This window comes from Toxotes jaculatrix, chromosome 2 (genome assembly GCF_017976425.1).
Source record: "Toxotes jaculatrix isolate fToxJac2 chromosome 2, fToxJac2.pri, whole genome shotgun sequence".
Taxonomy (NCBI): domain Eukaryota; kingdom Metazoa; phylum Chordata; class Actinopteri; family Toxotidae; genus Toxotes; species Toxotes jaculatrix.
Genome location: NC_054395.1, coordinates 24,286,368 through 24,314,300, shown reverse-complemented (window position 1 = coordinate 24,314,300; position 27,933 = coordinate 24,286,368). Strand labels below are relative to the sequence as shown.

General features: G+C 40.7%; 2 protein-coding genes across 3 annotated transcripts in view; both read left to right on the top strand.

Moving 5' to 3' along the window:
* Positions 1-30: 30 nt before the first annotated feature.
* Positions 31-27,762, top strand: oard1 (O-acyl-ADP-ribose deacylase 1). Of its 2 annotated transcripts, XR_005895452.1 has the most exons (7): positions 31-352; positions 465-630; positions 1,970-2,028; positions 2,160-2,272; positions 2,399-2,557; positions 4,390-4,453; positions 27,716-27,762. XR_005895452.1 is itself a non-coding variant. In XM_041058571.1 (5 exons), exons 1-5 carry the CDS (start codon positions 224-226, stop codon positions 2,544-2,546), a joined length of 615 nt encoding a protein of 204 aa, XP_040914505.1. In that variant the 5' UTR covers positions 31-223; the 3' UTR covers positions 2,547-2,680. The 2 variants fall into 2 exon arrangements, 1 of the variants encoding a protein (XP_040914505.1); XM_041058571.1 differs by lacking the exons at positions 4,390-4,453; positions 27,716-27,762 and having other exon boundaries at positions 2,399-2,680.
* The window catches only part of LOC121195225 (synaptotagmin-2-like), a 53,202-nt gene continuing 29,672 nt past the window's right edge, over positions 4,404-27,933 (top strand). Inside the window, exons 1-2 of the mRNA XM_041058552.1 lie at positions 4,404-4,453; positions 27,716-27,783. The gene's annotated coding sequence lies outside the window, so the exon portion shown is untranslated. The remainder of the gene's footprint in view (positions 4,454-27,715; positions 27,784-27,933) is intronic.

The following is a 27,933-nucleotide window of genomic DNA, read 5'->3' as shown; positions in this document are numbered from 1 at the left end:
GTTCTCCAGTCTCCCCTTTTCTCGCGAGAGAATCGACAAATACCGCGGCTGTTTTCTTCCTGCTCCTGCGAACTAACTTGTCCCACCGAGCAACAAAACGGCGTCCTAACAGTCGCTTTAGTTAGCTTTAGAACGAATACTCACAGGCAGCTATTTGTTAGTTATATGAGCCACTTTACTGTCGCATGATAAGCTAGTAAACAAGTCTTTAAGCAGAAGCTTAATGCCGACAGTTCTGCGTTGTGTTAATGTCTGTCGACGACTGTACACACTTAATCAACTCACCGCACAAGTGCTCTACTCCCCGTTGTCAATGTCGTCTGAACTTCAGAAGCCAGACAACACTGACAAGGTAAAGCTTAACACCTGGAAAGAAAGTTCATTTCTAGTTTAGTTGTTTTTATCTCTTTTCTTGCTGTCATTGTGCTTCATTACACGGTGTAACACTGCCCCCTCCTGGCTAGTCTGCAGAAGACAGCTGGAGTCTCAACTATGTCACCGGGAACCTGTTCTCCTGCCCTAAGGACGAGGCTTTGGCCCACTGCATCAGTGAGGACTGCCGCATGGGGGCAGGCATAGCAGTGATGTTCAAGCAGAAGTTCAGAGGGGTAGAGGAGCTGAAGGAGCAGAGTGAGTCAGCCCTTTTATTAAAAATTCATCAGGAGTAAAAATGTCTCATTTTGGGGGCATTGATTCCCAGGCGATCGCTTTGTTCAGCTCAGAGAAACTGGATTGGTTTATAGCTTAAATCCATTAAATATTTAGCATTACAGTTGGAAAAATATTTTTTTACACATTATTTTACACTGTCTGACAGTGTCACATACAGAACTGTGCAAAAGCTTTAGGCACTTTAGATATTTAGGTTCTTATCCATCATGCAGTGCCTTCAGGGAGGCCCCTGATTAGCCCCAAATTAGTTTTGCAGCATGACAACAACCACAAACATACAGCCAGAGTCATAAAGAACTATCTTTAGCAACAAGAAGGGCATGGAGTCCTGCAACAGATGATGTGGCCTCCACAGAGCCCTGATCTCGGCATCATCATTTAATAAGTCTGGGATGATTTTAAAGGCAGAGGGTGATCACACTAAATCTTATTGATAAATAAAAACTGCTCATGGCATTAGTTTCGAAAACATCCTGATTTACCGTTTAGTGCCTAAAATGTTTGCACAGTACTGTATATATTCTGTATGAATTGGCACAGTTGGATGCTATTATGGTTTCACCACCCCATCTCATATGTCATGATTCTTGTCTGTAGTTATGTTGACCATTCCTCTGTCTCCTGTCGTACTCCATCTGCCCACTAGATGTCCTCTGACTTTCCTCCCGCTCTCACATCCACCTGATCACCTATTTTCCTTTCCCAGTCACAGGAACTTCCCTGCCTACTTACACATGCCTTCCTCATGTTCTTTGTCTGCTCCCCTGTATTAGTACCGGGCCTTTTTTACTAGTCTCTTGCCAGATTGTTTCACTTGTCTCAGTGTGTGTCCCTTTATGCTGTTTATTTGTGAACTCTCGTTCTTGTTACCTTACCTGCTAGTAGTGCTAGTGGTGCTTTGCTACCTCTTGTGTGTTTCCTGCCTGCCTGTCAGCCTTTCTACCTGTAAGCCTGGTCTTCAACATTAATTCTGTTAAAGTAACTTCACTTCTGCTTTTCTGCGCTTGGATCCTCCCTGTCTGTGCTCCTAGAACCGGCCATGACAACAGCATGAGGCATCATTATTTTTGGTGCCTTATGCTTTATTTTGTACACATTTATCAAAGATTCATGCTGACAAATCACTGCTAGAATTTAAAGTAAACATCTGTGAGTTCATGGTTTTTCTGTCCCTCTGTATTTTTTTAATGGCTTGTTCTGCAGGGCAACGAGGTTAGAGGGATTTTAAAATCCCTTATGTTTGGGGTTTGTGCCTTATTCTGATGTGGCTATTATCTTTTTTTTCATATCTGTTCAGAAAAGCTTCCAGGACAGTGTGCTGTGCTGAAAAGAGACGGGCGTTTCATCTACTATCTGGTAAAGATGTAACACTTAATTAAATTTTTTTGAAGAAGCAGATGCACACCCCTAAACAAATTAAGATAACTTATTTAAAGTTCAGTTTAGGAAGTATTATTATTGGCACATTTCTGTTATTTTTGTTTCAGATCACAAAGAAAAAGGCCAGCCAAAAACCCACCTATGACAGCCTGAGACTGAGCTTAGAGGACATGAAGTTGCACTGTGTAAAGAATGGAGTAACAAAAATATCAGTGCCTCGGTTTGTATCATTTCCAGTCATTAAGTGGTACTTTATCAAGAGTGAAATATTTATTTACTCAAGCTTTGTGCTGGTTCTGTTACAGTTGCAGTTAAACGGTATGTTTTTAATCTCTCTCGCCGACAGTATTGGCTGTGGCCTGGATCGTCTGGAGTGGCCAAGAGTGTCGGAGATACTGGAACAGGTCTTCAAACACACAAACATCTCCATCACAGTCTACAGTCTTCCAGTGAAAGCAGAGACCACAGTGATGAAGGAAAACATGCGCAGATGATTCATGAAAATGTTTGTTTATTGTAATATTTACTTTATGCACTTTTCTTTGTTAATTCCACAGATTGTGGCCATGATAATTTTTCAGTGAGAAAATATTGCATTACAGATTATATGGAAATAAATATTATTCTTTCTACATCAAAGTCAACTGAACCCTCTTGAACTTCTGCAAGTAGGTGACACGCAGGACAAAATTCTGCTAGCTGACTTTTATTTGTATCTGAAATTTTTTAAGTTTTGAGCTATTTAAAAAAAAGATGAGGGCTGCTTCTAAAACACAGTCACCCAGATTTATCACTAGATATTTCTTGGATTTGATCACCTGCCCCTTTTAGTTTATATTTGACACCAGGATACTGTCCCTAAAATATCAGGTATCTCTTTATTTGCCCATTCATTCACCAGGCAGTTATGCTGTTGATTGAGCAAACAGTGTATTTGCGTTTCTCCCTGGGCATCATACAACTTCTAGAGTGCTCATTGAATCCTCTGCAGATGGCTGAGGCATTGTATGGTCCATTATTGATCTATCTCATTAGGTATTGTTGTGTGGCCGAGACACAATGAATGTACCAGATGTGACTTAAAGACAGAGGGGCGGAGATCTGGCACCGCAGAGTCAATCCCACACGTCCATTTTCTCCAGGATCAGAAAACCTTTTAACACATCATGAAACTGAAGTGGGAAACAGCATAATACGGCACAATCTCCATTCAAGGCTTTTTATTCAATTATTAGGATTAAATAATCAAACCAAAGGAGGTCCATTTAATAATTTGACAACACATACTTCAGGTGTGAGTAATTAGCATAAACCTCACTAGCAATGAGACTGTCTGAACAGGCTCAGTAGTTTGCCGCCTGTGACCCTCCCGCTCTGCTTTGGGGCACTTTCAATAATTCATGAGGAAAAGGCATTAACCGCTGCGGCTGCCTGCCCATTCCCCCCCCCACCCCCATATATCCAGGCTGGCTCGGAGACTGTACTTCAGCATCACTGCAACCAACCCCCGCTCTCCTCCTCCCTTCCCATCCCCCTTCATGCCTGGCAATTAGACTCCACACTGCAGCAGAGCCACCTAGCTGCGCTGCAGTGAGTGCAGGGAAATCTCCCTTCATTTGACCTGCTGTCACACCTCAACATGCTGCGGCTGGTGGACTGTGCATCCAAATCTGCCCTCACCCCACCTAATAGCCCCTGTCTCTTTGTCCCCATGCAGCTTGTGCTTGTCCCACTGCGGTCCACTGATTCGCCTCCGATGCTCTCCCCCATTCCCAGTCTCACTCCTTTTCTTCCCCCTCCTCCTCCTCTTCCTCCTCCCTCTGTCCTCCATTCCCTTTTTTTTCTTTGCTCGATGCGTATGGAATTGCAGAGCTCAGCATTCTTCTCCACAGGCACTTAGGGAAAAAAGGGAAAAAAAAAAGAAGAGAGAGAGATGAGCTGGGCGGGAGGGTTTCTGGTGCACCACATAACTGGCCCCCTTCCAATTAAAGAAGAGAGCTTATGTTATGGAAGAGCAGCTTAGCCAATCAGGAGGCAGTGCAGGCAAAGACAGGAGGAAAAAAGCAGCAGAGCGAGTGGGCAAGAGGAAGGGAAAAAAAACTGCAGTGTGTGAGTGTGTGTAGTTTTTATCCCTCCCCTGAGCAGATCTTTATCAATTCGGGTACTCCAGTCTTGGGGTGCATTTGAATGGGTGTCTGTGTGTGTATATGTGGCAGAGTTTACAGGAGATCAGAGTAAAGGTGTGTCTAGAGGTGTTAGACTCCTGACTTATTCAATCTGAAACTGGAAATAAGAGAAAGTAAAAGAAGACTGATTATTTTTCTCTCTATCTCAAAGTGTCTCTGAGCCTGTGGAGAAGGGGAAGAGCTCAGTGTCCAGGAGAGAGCAACCTGCACAAAGGGTAAGAGACTGTTCTCCTCCTACTATGGGCATGATGGGTTTTTACACTTCTGAAGTTGTTGTTTTATTGTTTTTGTTAGTGCATGTTCAGCTATCTGCCCTCTTTCAGTCTTTCATGAGTAATTACATTTAAATGTACAGATAGATTTATACTTCAATGATTTCTTACATTACGAAGACTTGACAGAAAAAAAGCAGAGAGAGAGAGCGGCAGAGGAAAAGAGAGCAGGAGGGGGAAGGTTAGTGCGGGACTCCCTGATGCTTCTAGGCAAGTTTCTGTGCACACGGTTCTCTAGTGCTGCAGTATCCCATTACATCCTTGAGCGGAGCTGCCTCAGCATCCAGCCAGAGCCAGGCAGAGTGACTCAAACCAGCTACTAGCTTTCTAAAATGACTGTCACCATTTCCACCATTTTAACTTACTTACTATCCCTGGTTGGGATAAAACTTTTGTCCGCTATACTCTAAATTTAGTGCACTCTGATAAGCCCAGAGTGGCAAAGAGACAGCTGCAGCCCATTTTAGTTTTGTTGTGCATGCTCTCATTGTGCATTCTGCGTATCAGTGGTGTTGCTTAGATAACAGATTGAATTGGCTCCGATAGCATTTGAGCCTGGTGATGAGTTTTTGTTTTGTTTATCCGGTGTTCTGGGACTTCCTTCAGCCTGAGTCTGCAGCATAAGTAGGCTCAGTGATTGGGTGAACTAGGCTTACTGATTACAGTGTACCAAAGAAATAGGAACAAAGAACACTGTCATGTATGTGTATACTTACTGGGGTATTTATGTACTGTTTCATCATAATTTTAAAATGAGCTTAAACAACAAAGTAAAGCTTTGTTTGTTTACAGCAAAGAAGACGTGATTCATACCAACATATGTGTTTTTTTCACTATGCATTAATCATCAGCTTTCTTTAGGCAAATTCACAGTTTATTCATTTCGTCCCACCGTCATTTTTTGGAAGTCTGACCTTCATCCTTTGTAAATGAAGATTTCATACTGTCCAGCAGTGGGCACTGTGTGTTTTCTTTGCTGAAAATGTCTGTGAACACTGGCCTGCTGCAGAATGGGGGAAAATAACGGATGGACTTAGTGTGTTTTGTGTGGGCACGCTGAAAAGCGATGCTAAGCTGGATGAAGAGTACAGTATGTACTGGTGTTTTCATGTTACTTGGAAGTAAGGTTAATACCTTTCACCCTCGTCTACTAGATATAAGCACAAGACATACATGAACCTGACCAGAATTACTGAACCCAGTAACTGGTTTTAAATCGTGTTTCAATTATTCAAGACTGAGTTATATGCGGAGCTACAGAGAGGGCTGGGAAGGAAATGTAAGGCATTTCAGCACCATGGACAGAGCACCGAACAAAGACTGTTGATAAATGCTTTCTTCAAATAGTTTCAAGCAAATCAGCGTTCAGTAATGAGGGTTAGAGAGCAGTTTAAGGAAAAAGTCATTCTTCTAACTATGCCTAGTCAGCTGACCTAATAAACTGCCTGGTTGTACACATTTCCAAATCCTTATTTGATGTTGCAGTTGGCAACATCTGTTCTTTTGCTTTTTCAGTTGAAGACATGGAGAAAACACTTTTCATTATTCATGCACCTCTCCTTTTCTAGAACACTGTCCTACTATGAACCATGTTTGTGCAGAGACGCTGAAAGCTCAGCTCGTAGCTGTTTCATTTGGAAAAGCTGTGTGCTGTCCTTGTCTACCTGTATTATGACTCCCAGGTGGGAGCGTCAGCACTGTGGGTTTGTTCTTCTTTTCACTTCAAAGCTCAGAACGACACATTAGACTCTGGGGTGAAACTGACTGTAGCAAGCAAAATCATTCAGGTTAGACATCTACTTATTACAGAGAGCTATTTGACAGTATTATTAAAAGAGGAGAAATTATACTTTACGTGTGCTGATAGTGGCTAGTTACCAATTATGTTCCACATAAATCAATTACAAAACAGTCGAGGAGGTACTAAAAGACAGCAGTGCTGTGTTAAATGAGAGGAAAAAAAAAACATGTAATGACTGCAGCCCATACATTTCTGACACCTGCTGTGACACAAGGCTTTGTTTCATGTCATGGTTGAGAGCGACCAGGAAAGTGTCTCTGCAGGATGCAGCCAGCATCAAGAGAAACTCATTCAGATAGTGACGATCAGAAAACTGAGGTCTTTAATGGGAAACGGAAATGGGACCCCTTGCTGTTCCCAAGAATTAGCCAGTATCCCTCTTTAAGATAGAATCAGAGTGCAAGGGATGCAAAAGGGTTTAACCACTTATCATTAGATAGAATGGCTGGTTCAAACAGCCAGATCTGTATCCTGTGATTTACCTAAACTTAAGCCTAATTCACTGATTTAGCAGCTACTTCATTACAACATTAACAGTTCTGCCCATGTGCAAGAATTTACATCTAATTGCTGTAACTCTTTCTAATGGTTGTGTGTTTTTTGGAGGAAGTGGGCAGCTGTTGGGTTTGTCATTGCTCATCCTCTGTGTACGACACCCTCTGTCCCAGGCTGTGCGACATGGGCGTTTAGTGTGCCCCTGTAAATGATGGTGTAGGCAACACAGCGGAGCAGCAACGGCTGTCACTGTGACATACTACAGTTAGCAGCAATCCCAAAACTCTCCATGTCAGGATGGGAGAGGGTCCTGTAGAGACTCACTAAAACAGACAGGAATACCATTACCTCTCTGTTGTTTAGGTTGTGCAGGTGAAAACAGAGGACACTGCAGATGTTTAAGGTGAGCAGACCCTCTTGGGGATACTAGAATGACACCTTGATAAATACATTAAGGTGTCGGAAGGACGGTGTGTGTGTGTGTGTGTGTTTGTGCCTTCTCCATAACCAGGAAGAGGGACGGCACTTTATCACAGGATGTATTTACGTATGCATTTGTGTAAATGTGCTTCTAAGTGTGCATGTGCGTGACAGAGGGAAGGGTAGTTTAAATGAAGAATATAAGAGACACCGTTTGACACATGGATTACAGTCAGCTTTAAGAGTGTGGAGAAACATTGGCGTGAAAAGGACAAAAGCAATGCGAAGAAAGTGAAGAGAGGAGGGCAAGACAAATGATCCAAGCATTGGCGAGAGAGGGTGAGAGATAGAGCGAGAGATTGAGAGATTGTCAGAGGCAGTGCAAGAATGGAAGAGAGTGGGTGTGCATAGCAGAGCTACGAGCACTGCAGTACATTGCAGTGCCCAGCCCCCGCTGTGTTCTCTGCTCACCATCCGGTTCCATGCACTGAAAAGACCCCTGCAGCAGCAGAGCTGCACATCACAGTGGGCTGCCTGCTGATGAACAGCAACCTTACAAAGAGCTTTTGACCCGCTGCTGTGCATTATGGACGTCGGATGATGCACAGATTTTTAAGGAGTGATGGCAGCGCCGTGCTCATGACAAAACAGCCGACCTGCGCCTGCCAGCGCATTGTCATGTAGAGAGAGGGAGTAGTCAATCCACACTCCCCCTGGATTATGTAAGCGTATAACACATTCATTTTACCCAGTACCAGCTGAATGATCCCACCTTGCCTGGCTATGTTTTCCTCATTAGGAACATCTGCCTCGCTGTTTGCTTTTGTTCCAGAGGTAGCATCTTTGCAAACACGGACAGACACTTTATTGAACTTATTGAAATGGCAACAATAGGGAGGCAAACAGCATGTGCTCTTAAATAGCTTGTGTCTGTGTGCTCGTGGTTTGACGTTTTGTTGATGATGCCATATGTGGCAAATAAGAAATAATGATCCCGTGAATAACTGCTAAGACCTCGGTCTGACGCAGGCTTATATGAAAGGAAAAAACACTATTCGGTTTAAAGTCAGGCAGTGTACAGTGTGCATGAATGACTCACACAGGGTAGCCTCACACTTAAGTTGTTTTGGATTAATTATACAGCTTTTGGCCGGGCACGCTCTCTCCGTCACACACAAACACGTGCATACAGATGTGAAATGAATCTTAATCATATGAAAGCTCTTGGAAACGAAAGAGAAGCTTGTTTCTGCTTCCATAAACAGTTGCTACGTTTCCGTCCCACTGCCTGCCTGGGGGGTGGACGACTGAAGCGTGAGAGTGTCCCTCGTTCTCCCGTGTTCTCTGGTTTCCCTCTACTTTGCTGATATAGCTGATTCAGATTGGGTTGCGTGGACTCTCTCTGTTTCCTGTGACAAGGTCTGATTGTGTCTCTCACCGTGCTCAGAAGGAGCTGAGTCAATTACACCTTGCCAGACAGGGGTTTGAGCTGTAAAGTGTGTTTGCTTCGGCACATCAGACTGTGTTTGCTTCTGATTTGCACTGAAATCAGCACCAGGGTTTGAAAATGATACGGCAGAAATATGTGCTGAAAGTGAGTCACGCTGAAATGAAAGATAGTAATCCAGCTCACAATCATTGCAAATGTATTCATTCACATCAAACACATCAGGTGTTGTAGATTATTATGTTTATGACCTTTCTGGAAAAAAAAAAACTATGCATTTTTTTCTGCAGGGCATCAGGTGCAGTAAACTCAAAAGGTTTTCACACATGTAGGGATTTTTTTACCTTTAGTAAAAGGAGTGTGTGAACATTTAACCTTAGAAAAAATCTCTTGAAAAAGAAAAAGAATAGCTACAATCACATCTAAAGTCCTTGCAGCATCACACAATGTACACAGTAATGCTTGGAGGAAATTTCTTGTTTTTTACTATGGAGAGTTGAGAATGTAGCCATGAAGGGAAAAAGAGAGAGACTCCGTGGTTTGTGTGTGTGACAGAGACAGAGAGAGTGGGAGAAAGCGGCAGAGTATTGTAGTGTGGGTGAGCTGCAGCAGGGATTCGGAGTGCTGCATTGAGCTGCATAATTAATGTTAAGAGGGTGGAGCTAAAGGCGGCGATAACTTGCTGTGAAGAACAAGCCGCTGCAATACTGCTACAGCCAGAGCTACCTCTTTTTTTTTTTTTTTTTTACATGTGGAATCACTCTTTAGGAGGCAGACTGAGCACAGACCAGTATATTTTGATCCAAAACCAGGGAGGCACACTCAGTCGTTTGGTCCAGCTCTGCGTCCCTGTCCCATCTGCTCCCTCGGCCCTCAAAGCCAATCACTCTCCACTGAGCTGCGTACCACAGCCAAATGCCTCACTGCTGGCTCTACAGCTCTGTTAATCATCCAATTTGTAGCAAAGCACCTTCCTATATGACACATCTGGTGTAACTCTCATCTGGTCTGTCTGAATTGGACCATGAGGAAGGAAGAAGAGTGGTTTTAATCTGCAGGATTGTGTTATATTTGGTTGTGTTATCTACAGATTCTAGGTTATTGTTGTCTACGTGGTGAGATTGTGTTGACTACTTGCAAGAGGATGCATGATCTTACAGGAGACCTGCTGTTTTTAGGCTCTTTGTCTCTGGAGACAATCTCTATTATTCTCTCCTCAGTTTTATTTTTAAACACAGTTTCCCTGCATAAGACATATCTGCCTATTCAGCCGTTTATTCAGCTCCCACAAACAAGCAATCTGCATTTATATTTAGGTGTGCACATGCATGCACATGTGTGTGACAGAGATGCAGTCAGGGTCTGTGCTGATCACTCTCAGATGCGAATACATGTTTATGGAGGCAAGCACTGCATGCATTCAGGTTTCTGTATGTATGAGCCTGTTAGTCTTCAGTCCTGTCAGAGCTGGGGAACCTGTTTAGCTCCTCTGTCTCTGGGGTGATATTTCCTGGCCGGTGACCACATATATATCGCACTGCTCTGCTTGCACCCCTGTCACCTAACCTCATCATCACTGTAGCTGTTCTGAGCTCTTGACGTCTATTCTCCAGCACCATGCCCAGCCTTTATGTCCTCTCTGCATCACAGCAAAGCTTTGCATGAATGTGAAATAAAGCCACAAAGTGTTTCCCAGTGTTCTCCATATGTTGTAGTAAATATGTTTTTATATCCTTTTTACTCAAAGTAAAAGGATAGTGCCACTCTGTTTAGATGTGTCTGCCAAGAGCTACTGTGGGGATCTGTCCTTGTCAAAAGGGCTGAGGGATCACACAGAGGCATTTGAAATGCACCCTGTTTCGGCTCCAAGCCTCTGTATACGCTGCAAGGAAAGCTGGTAATGACGGCAGTTTCATTTCAGTCCCCCAAGAGCCACAAGGTCCCACTTAAATTACAACCTCAACATTATCAGGTGCAAGCAAAGGCTGCTACGATTGAACCTTGAAGGTAGAAGCCCCAGAGAGGTGCCAGGACCATCTAGCTACGATATCAAGCTTGTTTGGATGCAGTGATTTAATCTGTCTAAATAATGATGATGGACTTTATGATAGCCTGCCAACAGTTATCTTGAAAAGCGTGCCTTCAGGGTCTCAGTGTGTCTAAAATGTCGTTCAAGGGTTTTGTGTGCATTTTCCTCTGGATTTTTCTTCTTCCTAGCCTACTCGAAAAGACATCTGGCAGCAGAATCTGAAGGGATTTTTTCTGCTCAGAGAAACACAGAGCCTCATTAAATATATTTTTTCTGTCCCCTAAAATCTTAGAAATGAAGAGACATTTTCTGTTTTCTTTCTCTCTCCATTCCCACGGGGTTTTGCAGTGGGAGAGCTGAGTTGCCATTTCTTAGTGTTGCCAAGTGAGAATCGGTCCATCTGACATTCAGAACGCCTTGAGCAGTGCAAACATCAACAGAAACCTTGAAAACTGTTTTTTTTTCTCCTGCTTTAAAATAAACCCGGGCTTTGAAATTGTTCTGAGTGTATGTCATACTGTGAAATGTCTTGAAGTTAGTTTAAACTGCAGGCTGCTGTTGACAGGAATTTTATAATTTTGTTCCATGCAACCTGCAAGCTAAAGTGATCTATGCCTAGGACTAATGTTTTTCATTAGAGGAACATTGTGCAATGTAATATAAGAAAAATAAGGAGAAGTGTGTGTGTGTGTGGGGGGGGCGTACTTTTGATGTGTGAGTAGGTGCTCAGCATGAAGGCTGCTTCTTTACTCTTTGAGTTTTTTGAGGCCAGTGTGCAGGCGAAGGACACAGCATACAGAATTTCAAAAACTCCCTGTGGGTTCTGACAGTAGTGCTACCATATTCCCTGTGGTGGAATTTAGAAAAAAAATGAATCAAAAATAAAAGGAAAAAACATGTTTTACTCATGAAATGATGACTTATGTTGTCCTCAGAGGCCTGGGTACATATAAATATGCATTTAATATGTTGGACAGGGTGCAGGATGTAGCTTTGACATATAATTGAAGGATATATATAAATGCAGCATTTGGACAAAGAATATTCAGCAAGTGAATGAAGAGTATTTAGTTTAGAACAGCGGAGAAACAGAATGACTCAATACCAACAAACAAAATCTGTTGGAGTTAAGAGTCTTCACATAGCTTTGACCTTTAGCGTGATACTCCTCTTTTTTTTAGACTTAAATAAGCGAGTTGTGCGAGTGACAGGTCACTTATGGTGCTTTGTAAGGCCAAAGGTGCTCTACTGAGTGTTGAGCCATCCTCGTCACTCATTCCCTACTCAAGTCATTGTGCTGCTGCCGTTCTCAGAGTAAAAGGATTCCTGGTGTTCATTTGTATTCTGACTGACCACATTGCAAAGAAGTGTCAGTAACAAACATAAACAAACAAAAAGTAAACTAACATCTTATGGATTTTAAAAAGAGTGAAGTATAATATCTGAATACTTTTCGGTTTTGGTTGTGTGTGCCGGGCAAGTTGGAGAGATCTTGCAGATTCGATCTCTCCCAAAGAGATTATTGACTTGACAGCAAATTGGTTGGCGTTTCCAAGAGCATGATGGAGGGTTGCACAATTGATTTCCTCCCATGATAAGGCTGGTAATAGTTGGGCCTTGCAAAAAGGACACCACATTCATTGTATTATATTGATCAAAATAATTACTCCCATCCTTTGTCCAGTTCTATAAACCCTCTCACAACAGTGTTATCTGGAGAGCTATTATAAATATTTTTTTTTTTGCTATCTTCCTTCTCATCTGGAGAGTGTTCCTCAATCATTACTCAAAGCCTCATGATACAGAAATCCACATTGCACATTGTCTCACCAACTGTGCGTCTCTTGGTTAAATAAGAATGCTTTGTGAGATGTAGCATGGCTGTGTTAATCGCCAAAACCCTGCATGAGAGCGGTTGTATAATATCTGACAGCTCAGGAGAAAAAAAGAGGTAAACAAAAGGGGGGGAAAACATCAAGATGCCTCTGTAGTGGCCTTGTATCCTGCTCTGTGCTGGAGGGTACCGTGCACTAATTCGAAGCATTAGTGAATCATGACTGGAGAGTCTAATTATTCTCTCCATGCGATTTTAGTGAGTCAACAACATGAATTCTTTGCATTTTGGGCTTTGCATTACTTTGCCTACAATTACCAAATATCTTCCTTGCCGCCTCAAACAGCTGATACTATTTATAGACCTCACTGACATAATGACTTATGATATTCGCTTAGCAATCTGCCAAGCAGGAAACATGCAAACCTCTGAATCACTCAAGAATCCGTCGTCCGTCTTCATCTCTGGGAGGCCAAAGAAGTGTTCACCCTTATTCTCTGCTGTCACTGGTCCTCAAGATTTTCCTTTCCTTTACTCATTTTAGGCCTGGCCTTCTCTCATATTCTCCTTTTGTGTCTGCCGGTGGCAAACAGTGGTCTGTCGTACTTGACTTTTTAACCAGCCAACACGGGACACGCACAAACAGCTTTAGTCAACAGTCTGAGCATGGCCGTGTTCATGACAAGTGAACCAGCACTTTTGCCAATCCTGATCATTTTTGACTGTTTACTCAACAAATGTCACAAAAACAAATAGAAAGCTTGTCTATCCTATTCCATGTGTGTCAAATCTGTTTTTGTATGTTACTGTCTTGCAGACAGAAACTAAGCAGCAGAGCAATTCAGAAATTAATTACAACATCATTGCCCTCACCAGATAGTTAAAATCTACCAAAGTAAGCCACACCAATCTACAACGCCTGTTCTACAAAATGATTCCTAATCTTTGTAGAAAACAGTCCTCTACAGTTTTTTTAAATGATGGACAGGCAGCATTGTAGCCTGTAGTTTTCCTTATGGAGCTCTGAAAGTGATGTGCATCCCCGTGCATTGTCTGCTGTTATGTAAACCTGACTGCTGTAGAGAGTCTTGCAATGCTGTGCAGGGTACCGTTTATCTAGGACACGGCTGGTTTGTGCCCCCTCATTGAAGTGCATCTAAGAGGCTGTGAAAGCCAGTTTAATATTTAGTTTCCTTTTTCTTTTTTTTTTTATTTAGGAGACTTTCTCACGAAAAATGTCCCTGACACAGTGGGCAGTAATTCCTGTTAGCTGTTCTGCCTTAAGAAATACACGGGTGGTGCAGGGGCAAAACACTCACTCACTACTACTGCAGAGACCTGGGTTCAGCTCCAGCTTGGCCACGTGTTCCAGCAAACACCGTTGGTTCTGTTGGTGTGTGGGAAGCCAGTGAGGGATCATGTCCTTGTCACTGCTCTGTTGACTCCTAATGGGGTAGTTGGAGTTTGAATCGGTGGTGCAAGTGAGAGCTGTGATCAGTGGACATTGTTTTTTGATTTGACAGGACTGAATTCTCTGAAATCTGTGCTAACATGGCTAGTTCGGTTTCATTGTTTTAATACTTATTTTTCACATGTAAGAGCTTGTTGGAGTAGCATACCAACATAAAGGAAAGAGCTTGTGATTTGTTAAAATCAAGACCTAAAATTCAAATGAGCGTAATCAGTTTTCATCAGAGACTTACCAGTTGTTCTTTTTTTTTTGCAATGAAGTGTACTCACTATCTCTGTATTGGTCTGTACTTGCAGAGCTTTTTGCAAAACAGGGAAATTGAATGTTTTTTGCTGCTATGATATTTCCTGTCATGATCATTACGACACCAATCAATACATTTTAACTGGCAAGCACTAATTAGCTGGAATCAATTAAAAAAGAAAAAAAGAAGCTTACTGTGATCACCCACATTGGATATAACTGCATCATTTACTACTACAGTCTATCACACTGCTTTCCTGTTTTGCACTTTTCAGACAGAACAGTTATTTATAAAATGAAACAAGTAGGTTGGAAAACAAGGCTCTTGACTGTTGTTTGCGCAAAAGGGACGACTTCTCGACTGGGCCGTATCTCAGCTTGCAAGCTTGTTGTCCGACCCCAGGCTGGCTGAGTTTCGCCGGTGCCTCAACTCTATGAGAAATGTATGAACTTACGATTACTAGCTGATTGTGTCGCTCTCAGTCTGAAAGCAGAGTGAAAATGCACAGTGCCGTTACAGAGGAATTCATACATACATTGAAATTGACATTTTCTCCTTATCTAGTTCCCGGCATGCGGGTGAAAAGTTTAAGAATCTCTTTACAAACGTTCTTTTCATTTTTGCAGCCTCACCATTTTCAGATTCAGTAGAAATGAATCCAAATTGGAAAGTTAAGCATCAATAGAAGTTAAACCAACTGTGCATTATGTGTCGGTGCACATTTTAAACAGCTTGTGCTGCCGACTAAGCTGCAACTCCTTGTGGGATTTTTAAGACATGATGTTGGAGCAATTAGAAGATGCAAAACTGAGCCCCTGATTTCTGAAGCGTTTGTATTGTGTAGAGTTTGCATAATTTCCACAAAATCGGAATGCAGCCCAGTGTATTTTTTGGTTTTTTGTTTGTTTTTGTTCCTTTTTTATTTTGCTTTGCCTAGGAGCAAAAATCCCTTTTTATTCAGCTTTATAAAAGTCAGAATCATTTCTCCTTCAACTCTGTGAAGCTAAAATCATTCACAGATATGTCTGTATTTATTTAATGATGGCACTGAATGACATTGCCAAAGTCAAAGCGGTGCTGGTCGTAATGATGCAGTGTGTTAACTTTGGTGCAGCTAATAATGAAGTACTGCTGTTTGCAGGTGCAGTGCTGTTTTAAACTGCTGTTACTAACTAAGAAATTCCTCTTTTGGTCTGTACAACTGAAGAATAAAGAATTATCGGCTAATCTTTACTAAATATGGGAAATGTAACTGAATCAAGCTGAAAAAATTGAACAGTACAGCTTTATATACACCTGTTATACCTTTGAAACATGTTTAATCGTATAAATGTGTGTTTATAAGATTTATATGATGGGTATCAAAACAGTTTTGCTTCAGTTAACATTTTACAGCAGGGAGACTGTAAAGAGAGATGGAGTAATGAAACAAAAACTCACACAGAGACACTGGGACATGTAAATACAACGAATAATTAAACTGGCCATTCTCTGACTGCGTGAATGACAAGACACAATATTAAATTTGACGTACAGAATAACTGATAATTACCAGCATAATGAGTGCTCGCAGTGACTTGGTTCTCGTGACATATTGGCAGTTTGGGATAAAATGCAGTTTCCTGAACGCTGTTGTGACTGTTGGATATTTTCTAACACACTAAGCGGTGGATTACCATTGGAACAACACATTAGCCCCTTTGCAGGATACCTAATGTAGTTTATACAAATTATATAGACAATCAATCAAAGGTGTCACAAATAACAGGAACCAAAAGAGACCAGCTTCGGTTTGAACGGTTTAGTTTGGATTGAATTATATTCACTGTTTTATCTGAATATTGTGGAGAATTCTCTTGTTTATTTGCCCAGGAATAGTCAGCACACAATACGTCTGCAAACACACTACATGGCTTTGTCAGCAATTAGTCAGATGTCAGACAAGCTAGCTCCCTTAGACCTGAGAGCATAAGGCATTGAATTACTGAATCCTGAATATGGGACATTTTGTCTCTGGAGGAAACAAAGGTTAGAAACACCAACCAGGGTGAAGGACCCAAAGACGAGAGGGACAATCCTCACATCCCATCATGTGGATGCTCAATATTTGATGAAGGATTTTTTTTTAATACTCTGTTCACAGTAACATCCAGTAGCCCAGGTGAAACACACAAGATGGATACCATAATATCGCACAGCCCACACTGTGCACATTGTGACATTAGTCTTTCACTTGTGGCTTTACAAATGTGACACTGGTACATTTTGACCCAACTGAACTTTCCAGTGTAGGATTCACAATGAAAATCAACCCAGACTTAAGGATCAATGTTTTCCGCACTCCTGCGCACACAGCAACCGTTGGCTTTGACAAGCAGCAGATGGTGTGCTATACAGTGATTTACTGCCGCATAGCCAGGGGTGTAATACTTTTTGCGAGCCTTTCTCCTTCTGAATAATTGATGGAATACTGTCAGTGTAGGATTTCACATATTGTCAATTGAGTGGAAAGATTTGGCTTGTGTTATGTGCTTCTTCAAGGCTTTCTGGTTTTTAATTGTTAGGGCATTAACTCACATCTGTTGGGATGCAGTGAGCGATAGAGATTGTAGTTACTTTTATTTCTATGGTAAAACCTGATTTAATGCAATGTAGAAATCCTACAGTGACAGATTGTTTAGCAGTAATAAAAAAGATGGACAGACAGGATTAAAGTTGTTTAAAGGGAACTGTGTGACATTACTTAAAAGTTTAGTAAGTTATATCATATAATCATTAACGTGTTTCCTGTCGGAAAAGGGAAGGGTTTTAAATGTGCTGAAATTGTTGTTTTGTCCAGACCCTGATTCTGTTGGAGTAACTGCATCATTGGGTGCTGCTGTTATTGTTTGCAGTTCCAGAAGTGACATTTAATAACCTCTTTTCCAAATTGTTTTGCTTCCCTTGTTAGCAGTGCAACAACCTGCTGGGATAATTTGATGGGCTCATAAAACAGACCCATGTTAGAGAGTGTGGCCCTTTGGGAGAATTCACTCTGCATTTTTGGCCAGAAAGTAAGGCAACTTGTGGTAACTTTTACCATCCAAGCCGAAAAACTGTTTGTGTTTTCTAGCCAGCTGACACTGACTGCCAGGAATGTGTGATGGCTTCACTGTAGCACAGTGCTTAGGTGCCTTTATTTCTGAGGCAAACTAAAGTCCAGCTATTTCGGCTTGCCACTGTGTACAAAGGACATTATATGTCATCACATATTCAGATTGGAATAGAATTTTAGACAGTTTGCTCCAGACTGAAATATCTCAGCAGCCACAGTGCAGACATTAATGTTGCCCAGGTGATGAAGCCCAGTGATTTTGCCTCTTGTGCCACCAGCATTTTTGGCTTTTTGCAAAATGCATTGGTAGCTGTTGGAACGATTGCCAGGCATTGATGTCTCCCTCAGGATAAATTGTGACCACTATATTTACCGTAGTGTCAAAAATTCAAAGATCGGCATGTTAGACTTGTCATTGGGAGTAAGTTAGCATGCTAATATTAACATTTAGCTCACAGCACTGCTGGGTCAAAGTCTCAGGGAGACTTTTCCTCCTTTTCACTGTGGCCTTGAGAAAATGAAATGTTCTCCTTTTAGGCGAGGCAGTTTGGGAGTTCACATTATCACCGAATCTAAGTTTTAATCACTTGCACCTGGTGGTACACCTGGCAGTGTTATAATTAATTTAGATTTTGACCTGTTAACAAGCTTTTCTGTGCTTCTATGAAGCCTTTGCTCCACAGGCTCACATATTTGTAGGCACAGCATTCAGTGGGACTGGTTAAGAGGTCAGTTGTCCATATATAGATTTGTGTTGATATTGATTCAGCTGACCCCTGCAGTAATGATCTTTTAATTGTTTTATTCTGTTAACTACTCACGTTACACTGAATTCTACACCATGTTTGACACAATAAAGAAGGGGGTATTTTCCTGGTACGATTTTTGGGAAACAGCTGTATATCACAACAATCAAATCTCACTTTCAGTCCAAGAATAAATTAGATCTAGTGTCTATACCCAAGAGAGCTCAATAAAATATTGTGATTGATATGTGATTGTACAAAAATGTTATGAAATCTTTGGCTATTTTGAAACACATAAGTGTTATCTTAGGAATGGTCATCCAATTCAGGCTCCTTAAAGTTCATAGCTGTTAGCTGCCCCAAACTGATAAGTGCACAATTACTATAGTGTTTCTAACAGGCATCGATTGGTCTTGTCTTCTCTTTCCCTCCTTCCATTGATTGTTGATGCCGGTCTCTGATTACAAGGCAATGTGAGGGCAGGTGATAATACACTACTGTTTGGCTGCAGGAACATGCCTAATGCAGGTGATCTTGTCTTTCTGATTGTGTTTGTGTTTATGAATGTCAACCATTTTTTTGCTGTTTCTACAGAACATGTTTTTTTCATGGATTTGCTCAGAAATATTTCATACACGAATGCATTCATTCATAAGAATAAGTAGCTGTTCATAAATATTAGCTACCGTGCATTTGATCGCTTAAGATTTTTTTCTGAATAATTTAACTGAAGCACATCTTTCAGGTGAGAATTCTACTTCTGATTTGATTGTTAACCACGAGACATCTGTGCAATTTCAACACCAGCATGCACAATTTAAAAAGGCAAATACTGTGTAAATATATTTTGCAGTACACAGCTGGTGACAAGTGAAATTGTATCTAAGAAAATCCTGATGCTAACAACTAGATGATGCTCCTATAATTAAGACTTGCTTGTTGTTTAGAAAAGAATTTCTCAAGAGAATGAGATATAATACAGACCCTTAAAACATACCATTGAGAGTTCTCATTTTAATCAGAGATGGACTTGTGAAAGTGCATGTCTACCTTTCTCTCCTCTTCCCTGTGCTGGTATGTTTCAAAGGTCAGTACCTAATTTAGTTTTTAATGAGCGCTTAATTGAAAAAACTCTCCATCTACTTTACAGTTGATCTGGTTTAATATTGCAGTGTTCTTAGGTCAGATCTTTCCATCACTCAACTGGAGACAGTGACTTTTTGAATACATAAGAGATGTGCAGAAAGGTAATGCCATTAATTTTTTAAAAAGTAAGTAACACTACTCTTTTATACACAATTGAATAAATTGTCAGATCAGGTCAAGAATGTAATAAACTGTTAAAACGGCAGCAGTTTTCACCCACGAAGGAGCTGCAGAATAAAGGCATACGCATTAAAGATTTTAAATGAATGATCATAGTGGGAAGCAACCTGCAATAAGCTCATTAAAGCTCAGATATTCGTAATTAAATTCAGCATTTTGTTGCTCAGCTGTAGGCACTGTCTAATAGAGAGTGTAGTTCCTTGTTAACTGTATGTTTCAGTCACACAGCACAGGTTGTCTGTTTTTCATTTATTTTAACATTTAAGATTTCTATTGTTTACTCAGTTTATTAGATGGTTTAAATGTCTCTGTTAATACATTATAAAAGATATTATTGTGACAAAACAGTGTCTGCTTTAGGCTACAACTGAACAGTGAGACTGATTTGAGTGCAGCAACATGATTATGCAGTAACAAAAGTCAGTTTTTTTGTGGTGCGAGGAAATCATCACGAGAGGTTAGCTGTCACACTCAATCTGTGTTTGACTAATGGCGCAGTGGTTTCCAAGATTTGGGCCTGCCTTGTAATGGAGTTCGCTGACGATGTGAAGGTGAATGATCCCCATGAGCAGCCACTCTGTTTGCCACTTGCGGCTTGTCTAGCGTTTGTCCTACATTACCTTTGACCGCATTACAAGGAGCAAAAAAGAACATCCGCCCTCGTCTGACAAGTTTATCACTTCTGCAGTTTCATAACAAGACTGTGCTCTTCATCCTCAACCACTTCAGACGTCCAAATCATAAATTATAATCATAACATAAAGGATGTGTAAAATAGAGACAAATTACTGCATTGGTTTGAACAGAAATGTGGCAGCCACAGTATGAGGATAGATCATTCCTACAGCTACAGAAAGACATTGGTAGGTAATATGGTTTATTATGTTGAGGGGCCCTGTCCAAAAGAAATAGCAGCTTGCAGAGCATATTACTAAAAACCTATTTGACATTTATAAGAGTTTGTTGGTCCCTTGGGGAATTTGTTGTTGTTCTTGCACCACAGGGCTCTCAGGAAGCCTGTAATTCAGAGACACTGAGGTCTGGAGGCTTTTGAGTGTTTCCTCCCTTTTCCATTTGTCTTTGCACAGTTTGTCCTCTTCCGTAATGGTCAGCCAATTATCTCCATTAAGATAATAAACTCAAAACAGTGCATTGTGCAGTTAGATCTTTCAACGTATCTGATTAATCTGTGCAATCTTAATGCTCAAAAACAGAAAGTAAATTGAGACATTTCATTATTTCCTCAATAATATTTAATCTCTCTTTCTGTCTAGTGGGGTTTGTAGTGTTATGTTTCATTCACCGGGCAGGCAAGCAGGGAAGCAATTAATCTGAAATTGTGCGCTGTTTCGTCCCTGCTGTTGTCCATTTCTCTAGGACTGGATGACGAATTGCCTTATTTCTGCCCATAAACACAGGTCTTGTCTCCCAGTGAAGCAGGTAGCTGGAGGAGAGTAGGCGCTCTCCACCAGGATTTATGGACAGTAGCTTTGTAAAAAAAATACCACTTGTTTCAAATAAGTGAAGTAAGATCATCGTTTTCCAAAAAGCGGTGAAGACTGGGGGAAAAAGCTGTATAAAAACTGAATCTTTCGTGTTGGTGTTTATGCTGTGTCATGTGGCTGATGCAGCAATAACTTTTTAACCGCTGCCAGGGAGCACATTGAAATTGATTTGATGCAGCCATTTCAAATTTAGCTGAGATAGATCTGTAGCCCAACATAATTATTTTGAACCGGTTTCTCTAAATTGAATAAGATATTTGCTGGGTTTAATGCAGGGTAGTCTTGAATCATCACGGCTAGATCTTTACTAAAGGGGTTTGGATCAGAGTTTTTTGGAACTTGAGAGGAAATGCAGGGCCCATGGTTGAACTAATCGCTGAGCCGGGCCACAGGATGTTCATAGGACGATGTAATTAGAGTTGGGTTCCAATGGCCAGTTCCATTTTGGATCCAGTACCCAGTTACCAAAATACCTTGATCCTTTAAACTGTGATGAAAACGAATCTCTTATCAAACTTTGTATCTGTGCTTGTTATGTAACCTTATAGTTGCCACGGCTCACAAAACACTGAACTGAAATGCATCACTTAGAGACACCGATTAAAAGTTCAAACAGTTCACTTTTATTAAAAGGTAATACAGGCAAGGGCAGGCAAAGGTGAGGGGCAAAGTCCGCAGCCAGGCAGGAAGAGAAGGCAAAAAGATAAAACAGAGCAGGCAAAACATCAAGTCTAAAAACATCAGTAGAAGTCAAAAAAAAGGCAGGCAGGTACCTAGAAAGGCTGGGAGGGAGGAGTGGCAGGGTCTGAAATGACAGGACAGTTGGTGAATATGGCAAAGCAGGCAGAGAATGAATGAATAACTGAATGAATGTGAATGAACTGGGACAGTTGTTGTGAATCAGGACCTCCTGTGTTTGGTTCGTTTAGCATTAGTTTGTGAAAAAAGGTGTACACGTCACCATGTTACAGCTGTTGTTCCAGTGTGTTAGAACAAACAATATCTATCAACCTTTCATATCTTCTGCTGCTCATCTCGTTTTCAGGTTGTAGCTACAGGTGGTGAAAATTAATTAGGCTTCATTAATGTTGATGTAGCTACCACTAAAGACTGTAGTATTCCTGGCTGCTCGCCCAACAACAGCTCATGTTGGTTTTTTTTACTTTAGTTGCTTCCAAATGATGAAAGACAAACATAACAAGATAAAGGATTTGACAGAATTTGATAATTAGATCTGATACAAGCTTCTGATTCAATAAAATGTTATCAGAACCCAACCATAACTGTAATTCATCTAGAAATCATACAGTCCACAAGAGTAACATGTACAAAGAGTACCATACATGACAGTTATCCCAACAGTAAACCAACTGTTAGCTACTTGTAGTTTAGTAATAGCAACACATTAGCTCTATACAGCTTGTAAACTGGCTAGCTTGGTTAGCGATATGCTGATCAACAAGCAACTGTCACTCATAAAACTACTAAGACAGATAATAAAAGGAGTAACCTGCAGAGCTCCAACAAAAACATTTGGGGGCGTAGAAAAAAAGATGGCTGTCAATATTGGCTTGATCACACATCTGTGAAAATGATGGATGTAACGGTGTCAGTTAACCTGCTTTACAACTGTACCAGTGGTAGTTAGTCAGCTGAAAACAACAGCTGGAGCCATTTTCAATCATTATCTCTTTTTAATAAATAAGAATCAACAGTGTCAGCCATGACAAATTCACAAACTCCGCACACTTACTGGAAAAGTAGTTTCTTAGTCTTTCACAGAATATTATTGAATGTAAAATACCAAGAAATCACCACACACTACTGTCGACTTCCAGTTTGGTCTGAATTCAGATGACACACATTAAGTTAGAAACTGTTTGATGGACAACACTGTTTCTCTTTGTCCTCTCTGTACTAGCTGTATGAAAGCGTGAAGAGGCCAAAGTGTCATCAATTGCTTGTTTCTGCTGACTGTAAAAGACTCCAGCAGTCAGCAGTCTGTCATGTAAGCAACCACCCATCGCGCTCTTCACCCATCACACTCTGGATAACTGTGTGGAGGAACAGTAGAGCCCATGGCAGCCTCCCACCTTGATTTATATTCAGACAACTGGTTTGATGTGCTCACAGATGAAAATTTTGAACATAACAAATTATTTTAAAAACCTGTGAAGGACCCAGAAACATATTTTCTCAGTCAGCTTCTTTGGGATTGTACATTAACGCAGTATTTTCTTATGAATGTATTTCTTATTTTTCTACTGTATTTCTTTTTTTTTTTTGTCTGTGTCTGCATCTCTCACTGGATTGAACTGGGCAGGGCTCAAAGGTTATATCTCTAGCCTCTGGATTTGAATTAAAACTTGATGGCAGTTGCTGGGTTGTCATAATCATTTTCAAAATACACACTGAAAAATTTGTCATAAGAATTCCTTGTCTTTCTCATTTTGTCAGCATCACACAGCTCAAACTGTTGATTCTTCTTTCAACAGCGTTTTATAAGGGATAAGCTCTCAATAAATAACAGTGTTTTTTTTAACTTTACTTAATGTTGGTTCTTGATTATTTAGCCATTAATATTTATTGTAGAGAAATACTTGAGGTCAAGTTTTCAGGGGCTTGTGACTTAGAGGTTTTGAATTGATTTTTTATAGGTTCTAAACATAATGTCTGTGAAGATTCTCAGACATCCAAGTCTTTCTGAGTGTTATACAAAGGCAACTGTACTTGCTTATGCTTCTTTAATACGTTGCACTACTCACCCGAAAAGGCTTTTTTAGTTCTGAAATTCTTCAAGGAAATCTATTTGCTTTGGAATAGCAGTTTTCTAATCTTAACATTTACCCTTTCTGTCTTTTGTCATTCGGTATGTAATTTGCCTTGACTGTCCTTCACATTCCTACACAAACCTACCTGAGCACTAAGATGTTACACGTGACCTAGCTTTGAGAAGAGCTGCTTTATAAATCTCTGTGTAGGCCTCAGAGCACTCTGTGACGTCGAAGTGACTCTTTCCTGCCTGTCAAACATTCTTTACACAGCTATCTCAGATCAAACAGACCTTTGTGGGTGTTAATGCATGCATTCATCCATCTGTGCGTACTTGTGTTTGTGTGAAAATGTGCGTATTTTGTGTCGTCCAAAGGGCAGTTCTTTAATGTGTTCGCCTGCCTTCTGGCTCCATGTTAAACCCCTGCATTGCAGCACTGCCAGTGGGATTTCAGAAGGCACGGCCCTTTTTTTCTCTAAACCTCCATCCTCACAATAGAGAGATTAAATTTGGGCCAGATCCCTCCTGCGTAGAAAGCTCCTTGCTCACACATGCACATCTTCCAGCGTTCACGCGCTACGCTCCAGAGAGCGCAGGGCAGCTGAGAGCCCCCAAAAGTCTCCTGTAGGCTCCCTTTGCCCCACATGAATCCCCCACCCTCCCCTGACTGAGTGGGAGCAACAGTCATGGAGAGCCACGTGTCTTAGAGACAGACACAGACAGAGAGTGAGAGACAGAAAAAGAAAACATGTGATCCTTGGGGGTTCAGCAATTCAAGTGCTGTCTGAGAAGCTGCACAGTAATCTTGTTAAAGAATGGAAAAGCTCTGTAGTTTGGTGCTGAGTGACTTTTCCAGTTGTTTGGGCTACATGGTCCTCTTCATCAAACAGAGATCAATTGGGGAATAACAGGCAACATAAATCAGAGAATGCTCTTTCTTGTGGACAGCAATGTCATTTTAGCAGTTTGGAATATTAGAAGAAAGCTTCATTTCAAGTGTCTGACTGTGGACTTGTTTAATCAATAAGACAAGCTTGCAGTCATGGAAAGAGTCAATAAAATCAACAGCCATCACAGACAGACAGAACAGTGCTTCAGGAATCTTTTTTTTTTTTTAAACACTGGAGAACATTTCAGCAACTTGGACTGTTGACAAATGAGAAAGATGAGTTTGTGACGTTTGTGCCAGTGTTTGTGATGATATATCAGACATGACTATTTGTGGTTTCAAAAGATATTAACACTCAAGAAAATTCTGAGCATTATTTATTATTTTAGTGAAAGACCCTGGAAACTTGGCTTTGAATCTTGAGTAGGAAAGGCAGAAATCTGTCATGTGAAATAAGCGAAATTGCTCAAACTGCCAGAATATCATGTTTTCATACAGGATCCCATTACTTTTAATAAGCTCACTGAAAAAATAAGTTTTTATGGCTTTTAAAGACCAGGATGACATTAATTAAGCCACTCTATATCACAATATTGACATCCAAAGTGATTTTGTTTATAGTTTATATTTTTACAGTGTTTTCTGGGGTATGTTGCAGCATAATTGCACTTATTCAACACCTGCAGTAAATGTCAAAAATCCTCCTAAATGTCTCTGAATTCTTTCACCTCCAAAAGCACCTTCAACCTGACCTTTAGTGATTTGGCTTATCAGCGTTCATTTTGATATGACTCCACTGCCAGCATGGTTCACTGATGCCGACTTGTAATGGAAACCAAAGGACAGAGTCTTCATTATATTCTCCTTCGTTTTTTTTTTTTTTCTCTGGGTAGTTTGGTCCCTTGGGGACATAAATAGGTGTGGGAAAGATCCAATTATGTTCACCAAGAGGCAATTCCCTTTAACGTGATTGTATCTGAGAATCTGCACATCAGGGCCCGTCGCCACCGTCAGCAAGCCAATTTATGATCTTTCAAGATTTATTTTTTTTCTTTGGAGTGAGATTTGACCTTGTGTTTTTCCTCATTGGACAACATTTATGTCTGCTTTTAGATTATGGTACTATGTAAGCATATAACAGACTAGATCTTGTACATAAAGGTTTGAGATACAAATCAGGTTTGAGTGTTTGAGTGTTTTTGTTTTCAGATTTTGAATTCAGTCCTTGTTATGTGACCTTTCTGTCTGAAGCAAAGAAAGTGCTGCCATGTGAAACAGTGTTGAAGCTTTTCTCCTCTCTGTCACTGTGGCCCCTCAGTTAGCTGCAAACAACTCACTCTGACAGTTTCACAGTGTTTCTATGAGGACTGCAGGTATTTCATTGTGCAGGAACGTAAAGAGTTCCCCGGTCTGTTCTCCTTGGTCTACCATGAAATTATTCTTTAGTGTAGTGCTGATATTTTTCATCAGCTGTCTTGTTGTCTAGAAATACTTTGAGTTGGATATGTTCAGATTAAGAGGTCACTGGCACAAGGTGTAGAAAAGGATTTCCTTCAGTGTTTTAGCAATGTTTGTTTTCAGCGCAGATTTTATGTTGCCAGCAGATGGGTCGATCTCGAGGGTGTTACGTACTTAAAAGGCTATTTCAGTGGGAAAATGAAGTCTTTGAGTATGTTCAGAAAAGTAAAACTCTTGTATAATTTGCAGAAGAAAAGCTGTTCTGGTGATGGCAGATTTAAATTATGTGAACTGTTTTCCTTCACTGAAGTGCACAAATTGAAGTTGGTTATCTCTCCCTGTGGATGTCGTTCATGATACAATTACAATAAAGCAATTAAGTCCAGTGAGTCATGAAATTGATTGTTTTGCCAAAATAGGAGAAGGAAATTGGGGCACAAATAGGATATCCTCAAAGGTCTGTAGAAGAACACGGATGGAATTTGACTGATCATAAAAGTTCTTTATATCCCATATCCCATAGCATATCAAAGGCTACAGTGAACAATCCCTGGCCATGTTATGGTGCTTAGATCTGATGGTGCTTAGAAGTGACTTAGATCTGATTATTGTACCAAAGGATAGGCATTTGTGGAACACTTAAATTGCTTTCTTGCTGAGAGTTAGATGAGAAGAATCTGAAGTCTGTCTAATCTAAGGGTAGGGTTGTGTTAGATAAGAAGAAATTTGTTTGCTGTGTTGTCCAACCACGTCATAAGATTGTTCCAAACCTTCTAAACTGTGTTACTGAGCTAAGCTAACCAGCTGCTGGCTGTAGCTTCATATTTAGCATACAGACATAAGAGTGTATCAGTCTTCTCTTTCTTGGCATTGCTGGCAAGAAAGAGAAGGTGATTTTGCTAAAATTGTGCATTACTTGGCTTGCAGTTTATAATTTGTCTAACACAGACATTCGGTTTTGTTCATTTGGCAACACCTGCGTGTAGTTATTTTCAATAAAACACCTCAATATGCTAAAATATTTATTAACAGCTCATGAATTCATCTTTAGAAGGTAACCCTGGGAACAACTGTTTGAACTTTATATGGTGGTTTAGAAAGCTGTCACAGCCTGTTGACTCACAGCTATTTTTCAGAAAGACAGTCATAAGGGTACGTTAATGACAGTGAATTAATTCAATAACTGGTGAGCTGTTGCGTGCAACGGATAGCTGCCAGTGATAATTCATTCGTCCTGCAGCTTTGTGGATCAAAACAGTTGGCTTCAGGCATATATCAGCTTGTTTATGTGAGAGGGAGACAGCTATCAATATTCTCCCCGTGGCTCAAAAATGATTTTTTTCTGCTGCAAAGATCTCTATTGTGCACAGTGAAAGTTTCATTTGTTTTTATCCTTATTTAATAGTTATAATTCAGGAATGCTAATCACACTAGGTGTTCGTGGAGTCCGAATTAATGCCATGGATTATCTTGAAATTATACACACACCAGTTTAACTATGCTTTTAAATCAGTCAAACACTGTGCATTTACATAATCCGACCAAATTTCTGTCAGCGTTTTCGGTTAAATCACTGATGAAGATAGCATCCTAGAGCTCCAAGAAATACAATACAGATGTCTCTTTGACTTAGAGAGTGAACTAAGCCTTCACATTGTGTCTTTCTCTTACAGGGTTCCTGATTGACAACATTCTCATTGTGATTACCTCCAGCCACTTTTCAAGGTTCAAGATTTTGGCTGTAAGTATGTGTTTCAAGGCTCTGTGCTAATACTGTGGACTTAAAGGCTGTGAGGTAGAGAGAGAGAGAGAGAGAGAGAGAGAGAGAGAGAAAGGGGGGAGGCGTGGGAGGAGGAGGAGATTCTTCACTTCATCAGAGCAGTCTAGTGTC

Excerpts from the sequence above, each read along its gene's own strand:
- oard1 (XM_041058571.1), top strand. The coding sequence starts at position 224 with ATGCCGACAGTTCTGCGTTGTGTTAATGTCTGTCGACGACTGTACACA. Across the intron at positions 353-464 it reads AGCCAGACAACACTGACAAG|TCTGCAGAAGACAGCTGGAG; the intron begins GTAAAGCTTAAC and ends CCTCCTGGCTAG. Across the intron at positions 2,029-2,159 it reads GGCGTTTCATCTACTATCTG|ATCACAAAGAAAAAGGCCAG; the intron begins GTAAAGATGTAA and ends TTTTTGTTTCAG.